Source organism: Cygnus atratus, chromosome 7, assembly GCF_013377495.2.
Source record: "Cygnus atratus isolate AKBS03 ecotype Queensland, Australia chromosome 7, CAtr_DNAZoo_HiC_assembly, whole genome shotgun sequence".
Classification (NCBI taxonomy): domain Eukaryota; kingdom Metazoa; phylum Chordata; class Aves; order Anseriformes; family Anatidae; genus Cygnus; species Cygnus atratus.
Window position 1 is genome coordinate 14,971,008 of NC_066368.1, and position 5,568 is coordinate 14,976,575.

The 5,568-nt window shown below is 71.5% G+C and overlaps 1 protein-coding gene across 1 annotated transcript; it reads left to right on the forward strand.

Moving 5' to 3' along the window:
* The first annotated feature begins 1,396 nt into the window (after positions 1 to 1,396).
* Positions 1,397 to 3,328, forward strand: GOLGA7B (golgin A7 family member B). Its single transcript, XM_035545020.1, has 6 exons — positions 1,397 to 1,408; positions 2,130 to 2,255; positions 2,611 to 2,763; positions 2,895 to 2,996; positions 3,133 to 3,248; positions 3,301 to 3,328. Exons 1-6 carry the CDS (start codon positions 1,397 to 1,399, stop codon positions 3,326 to 3,328), a joined length of 537 nt encoding a protein of 178 aa, XP_035400913.1.
* Positions 3,329 to 5,568: the final 2,240 nt, after the last annotated feature.

The following is a 5,568-nucleotide window of genomic DNA, read 5'->3' on the forward strand; positions in this document are numbered from 1 at the left end:
GCCCACGGTGGGGCATCAGGTGGGGGGTCTGGCAGGCTTGGGGGGGCTCTGGGGAGCTGGGGAGTGCCATGGGGCAGGTCCCTGACGCTGGGCAAGGCTCGGTCCCAGGCAGTGAGGCTGCACGGCAGCTCCCTAGGGATGGCAGCACCGCGGGGTGCACGCAGGTGGGCAGAGCCCGGGAGATGCATCTGGGGGCGGCGGGGACAGCTGCCCCCCCCCCCCCCCCCGGCTGCTGTCGGCCCCTCGCCACCGCGTGGGAGAGCGAACCTCATCTCCTGGCAGGGGAGACATTGCCATGGAAACTGGCACGGCCGCTGCCAGGCGGTGACGTGGTGTGGCACGCCGCACGGGAAGGGGCTGGCGAGCGGGGCCTGGCTCTGGGGGCATCCGGGGACACCCCGGGGTGTGCGAGCCTGTGCCCGTGGGTGCACGGGTGGGTGCACGCGTGAGTGTGGGTGCACGCCCGTGCCTGTGCACATCCCCAGCTGCGTCCGTGCGCATCCCCAGCTGCGTCCGTGCGCATCTCCAGCTGCGTGTGTGCATCCCCAGCTGGGTCTGTGCACATTTCTATTTGTGTGCCATCCCCAGCTGTGTGCCCGCCCCCAGCCGTGCGCGCACGTTGCCAGGGCTCTGTCACCCTTTGCCCTGCCCGGTGTCCCCAGGCGCTGAGGGACGGGCTGGCCGCCCTCCTGCCCCGCACAGGCCCTGAGCCCCCGGCCACCAGCCGTCACCCCCTTCCCTGCTGCGCCACCCCCTCCTCCTCCTCTGGGGACAGCGCCTGTTTTCCGCCCGTTTGCCTTCCCCTGGCTCTAACTGAGCCGCCACCGGGCAGAGATAACAGGGAATTCGTCAGCGCTCCCCTTTGACGTCTGCCCGCGCCGTGACCGCAGCCCTCCCTCCGCAGCCGCAGTTTCTGCCCCAGCGACGCGCCCCGGCGGGGGGGGCTGCCAGCCCCTCTGCCGGCCCCCCCGGCCCCCTCCCCAGGGCAGCCACCCCCCGCGCACCCCCCGCACCCTCCCCAGGGCAGTCAGCTCCATAAGCGCCCCGTGCGCCCTCCCCAGGGCAGCCACCCCCGTGCACCCCCGGCGGCACCCCCCCGGCAGCCGTTTCCCCCGGCCCCCCGCGGCCCCCCCCGGGGCGGGGCGGCTCCTCCGGGGGTTCCCCGCTAAGGGCTGCGGGCGCCCATCCCCGCGGCCCCGGGGCCGGCCCGGGCGGCTGCGCACACGGGGCCGTGCCGGGCCCGCCTCCGCCTCCGCCGCTCGGCTCGGCAGCACCGCGGACAGCGCCGGTCCCGCCCGCCCGGCCCGGCTCGGCTCGGCCCGGCCCGGCCCGGCCCCGCGGACAGCTCCGCTTCCCCTTCTCCCGGCCCGGCGCGGCGCGGGGCGCACGGCGCGCCATGGCCACGGAGGTGGGTGCGGGAACCGCCGGGCGGTGCGGGAGCCGCCCGGTGCGGGGCTGCGGCGGGGACCGGCCCCGGGGGGACGGAACCTCGGTCTGCCCCGGCTGCCCGGGGCTGGGGGTCGGAGGGGCGCGGGGGGGGGGGGGTGGCAGGATGGGACCCGCGTGGGGCTGGGAGCTGGGGTCTGCGCGCACGGGCGGGTGCGGGGCTGGGGTCGGCGCGGGGTGCCCTTGGCGGAGGGGGCCGTGCGGGGCTGGGGTGCGGCGCCCTGCTCGCTGCGGGTGGGGCAGGTGGCAGGAGGCGATGGCACGCCGCACGAGGGGTACGACATGCCCTTGGCGCCGCCGTCCCCCTCTCCATCCCCGCTGCGACCCGCGGCTGGGGGAGCTGGTGGGGGGTTCTCATCCCGCGCGGGGTGCCAGGGCTGGCCGGGCCCTGCTGATCCCTTTTGTGCCACCGTTCCCCTGCTGCACGGCCGCTGCAGACCTGCTTTTGCAGCCCCCTGCTCGGCTCGTTGCCCTCCTCCTGCTGGGGACCGAGGGCTGTCCCCGTGCCTGTGACACCCCAGGGGACGCACAACCACGCATGCAGCAGCCGGTGCACACGGGGACAAGCGCGTGGCCCGCACCGGGGGCTCCCTGGGAGAACGGCACCGCCGCCAGGCGCTCTGCCTGGGGACCCTCTCCCTGGCCGCAGCCCCCCGGCTCACCCCGCTGCCCCCCGGCCCCAGGTGCACAGCCTGCAGGAGCTGCGGCGCAGCGCGTCCCTGGCCACCAAGGTCTTTGTGCAGCGGGACTACAGCGACGGGACCACGTGCCAGTTCCAGACAAAGTTCCCCCCCGAGCTGGAGAGCCGGGTAGGGAACCCAGCGGCGTGTGTGTGTGGGGGGGGTGCCCTATTTTCGGTGCCCCGTGGGGCCTGGGGGGTGGGAGAGGGGTCTGAAGGCATGGGGTGTTGCAAGGCCCTGAGCCAGCTGATGCAGCTGGGGCAGGGTGTGTGCTGTCACTGCCCCCCTGCCTGGGGTTTGCAGGGACCGGGAGGCTCTGGGGGAGGCTTGGTAGGTCTTGGCATGCAGGGGCCAGAGAGCTGAGACAGCAGCTGAGCAGGGAGAAGAGGTTTAAGTGGTCCCCAAGGCACTCCCTGGAGCGGGACGGGGCAGTGCAGGGGGCAGCTGCTGGCCAGGTTTGTCTTCACCGCAGCTTCTGCCCTAGATCGAGCGCCAGCTCTTCGAGGAGACCGTGAAAACTCTTAACAGCTTCTACGCTGAAGCGGAGAAGATCGGGGGCAGCTCGTACCTGGAGGGGTGCCTGGCCTGCGCCACCGCCTATTTCATCTTCCTCTGCATGGAGACGCACTACGAGAAGGTGCCGATGCCCAGGGGAAGGCGCAGGGAGCAGGGGGGCTGGAGGCCAAGGGCAGGCACCCAGGGACTGCCGGGGGGGGGGGGGGGGTGTCCTTGCTGGCGGGCCCCGAGCATCCCTCTGCATGCCGGCAGGTCCTGAAGAAGATCTCCAAGTACATCCAGGAGCAGAACGAGAAGATCTACGCGCCACGGGGGCTGCTGCTCACCGACCCGCTGGAGCGTGGCATGAGGGTCGTATCCTCTGCAGCGGGGCGGTGGGGTGGGGAGGACATCGCTGGGGGGAGGACGAGGGTGAGGGAGGGAGGCAGTGGGCAGTCGGGCGGCGGGTCTGCGTCTGGCGTGTCCCCGGCTGGTCCTTAGCAGTGCCCAGATCGAGATCTCCATCTACGAGGACCGGTGCAGCAGCGGCAGCTCCAGCAGCGGCAGCTCCAGCAGCAGCAGCGGTGGCGGGGGGGGGCGGCGCGGGGGGCCGGTGACTGGCAGAGAGTCCCTGCAGGGACTCGTACTGCCGGGACAGCGGCCTCTCCGAAATCCGCAGGCTGCACTACCAGAGCACCCGCTTCTAAGCCCAGAGCGGGCGGGCGGGCGGGCAGGGGGGGCCCAGGGGCTGCCCGCCCCCCCTCTGCGACGTGCCCCCCACAGCGGCTTTGCCCCTGCTCAGACCCGCTGCGGGCAGGGGCTGCTGCTGGGGCGTCCCAGGTGCTTCCCACTGAGCCAAACGAGTGCCAAAGGGCTCCCGCAGCCCCCACCCCGGGGTGCTCTGCGCCGCCGCCCCTGCCCCGAGCAGCCCCAGCGGGCAGCGCCCCAGTGCCCCTGGCAGTGCTAAGGATGGGGGGGCTTAGCCCCGTGCCCCCGGGGCGCCCTGCTCTTGGTGCCACGGGCCCGTTGTCCCAGTGCCACTTTGCGTGTCGGTGCCGTGCGCGCACCCCACACGCTGCCCATTGCTGCTCCTGGGGGCCCCGACTGCTCCGGCAGCACCCCGCTCCCTGCCCGACCCCGTGCTGTCCCCAGCGAGCTCCCTGCTCCCACTGCTGAGCCCTCCTCTGCCCCACACGTCCTGCATGCGTCCGTCACCTCCCTGCATCAGGGGTGCCCCGCTCCCTGCACCCCGCAGGCACCAGCTCTGCAGAGCCCCCCGCACCCCAATTTTCAGCCTGTGGTGGGGACCCCTGGCTGCAAGCCAGGGCCAGGTGGGGGTTTGTCAGAATGGGGGGGCAGGAGATGAGCATCCCCACTACGCCCAGCACCCCAAGGAGAGTGGGTGCAGGGTGGAAGCGAGCTGGCGTGGCTCTCCCGGGGCTGCAGGGGGAGGGCTCTGCCCCCCAGGACCCCCCTCAGCTCGGTCATTGTGTGCGTGGGGACCCCAGGCCCGTTGTTCCCGCTGGGGCACCCTGCATGGAGCCCTTCAATAAACCTCACGCTTCATCCCCGCCACCTGCCCTGCCTCCTCCTGCGCCTCAACAATGCCGGGGGCTGTGCTGGGGCCGGACGCCCCCTGGCACAATGGGGGGCACCGAGCAGGCTGTGGGGGCAGCCCCGCAAGGAGGGTGAGCGTGGGGGAAAATGAAAGGGAGGGATGGGGCATCACAGCCCCAGCAGGACACGTCCCCGCAGGAAAGGGCTCGGTTGGCAGCGGGCAGAGCCTGCATGGGGACCGTGCCCAGCAGGGCTGGGGGGAACAGAGGCAGGTTAGGGGGGCCGGCAGCATCCACCCCCAGCCAGGGAGAAGCCACAGCAGCATCAAGAGCATCATGCACATGCCCCGTGGGTGGTGGTGCAGAGCTAGATGTGGTCCTGCAAGCCCTGGGGAGCAGCACCCAGGGGCAAGGTGGGGGAGAAGCAAGGGGAGGCGGCACAGTCCCCAGGAGCAGGGACCCTCCAGGCATCTCCTGCCAGCCTCCCCCCAGGGTCAGGGGGTGCTGGGGGTGCTCCCAGCCTGCACAGCCCAGTTACTAGACAGTGTATAGTTTATTGGGGGGATTCTCGGGGACTGGGGCTGGAAGACTGAGCAGGGTCTGACTCCAAACAGTGGGGTCAATACGTTAAAAAACAAACGGGGGGGTCCCTCCCCTGCCAGGCTGGGGGGACCCTCCTCTGGCGGTGTTGGGGAGCGGGGTCCCCCCGCTGCAGAGGGGACAGGAGAAGCAAACACGTCGCAGGCCAAACCAGCAGGCACATGGTACGGTATCAAGTCGACGGAGCAAGCGACCACCAGGGAGGCGCCGGAGAGGCGAGGGGAGCGCTGGGGCTGCTTTCCCTGGCTGCTGTCCCAGGGAAGGTGCCGCCTTCCCCTGCCCTTCACGAGGCGGCCGCCCCGGCACGGCGCAGCCGGCGGTTGCAGGGCGGTTCGACATGGAGAGAGAGAAAGAGAGAGAGGAAGAGACAGGCAGAGGGCGGCCGGTCCTTCCGCCAAGGCTGCTCTGGCGAGTTACGGGCAGGGGCTAAAGTGCATAGAGGCAAAAGCAGAGTCCGAAGCCTAGAGGGAGGAGGGCGCCTTGGGGAGGCCAGGGCCAGCTCCCGGCGGAGGGGTATCCCCCAAAAAAGGCCACTTGAGCTGCGCAGAGAATGAGAGAAGGAGAGACAGAGAGACAGAGAGAGAGAGAGAGAGAGAGAGAGAGAGAGAGAGAGAAGGGGAGTCAGTGGCAGCTCAGTGGGAGGCGCAGGACCAGTGGGCACAGAGGCGAGCAGCTACGGAGCCGGGGTGTGGGTGATGGGGCAGGTGCCCAGCGGGGTGCAGGAGGCAGCTGGGCCCTGGGCTGGGGCACAGCACCATCCCGGGGTGCAGCACCATCTGGGGGCCCCGCCG

Excerpts from the sequence above, each read along its gene's own strand:
- GOLGA7B (XM_035545020.1), top strand. Across the intron at positions 2,256-2,610 it reads CCCCCGAGCTGGAGAGCCGG|ATCGAGCGCCAGCTCTTCGA; the intron begins GTAGGGAACCCA and ends CTTCTGCCCTAG. Across the intron at positions 3,249-3,300 it reads GGGCCGGTGACTGGCAGAGA|GCTGCACTACCAGAGCACCC; the intron begins GTCCCTGCAGGG and ends CGAAATCCGCAG.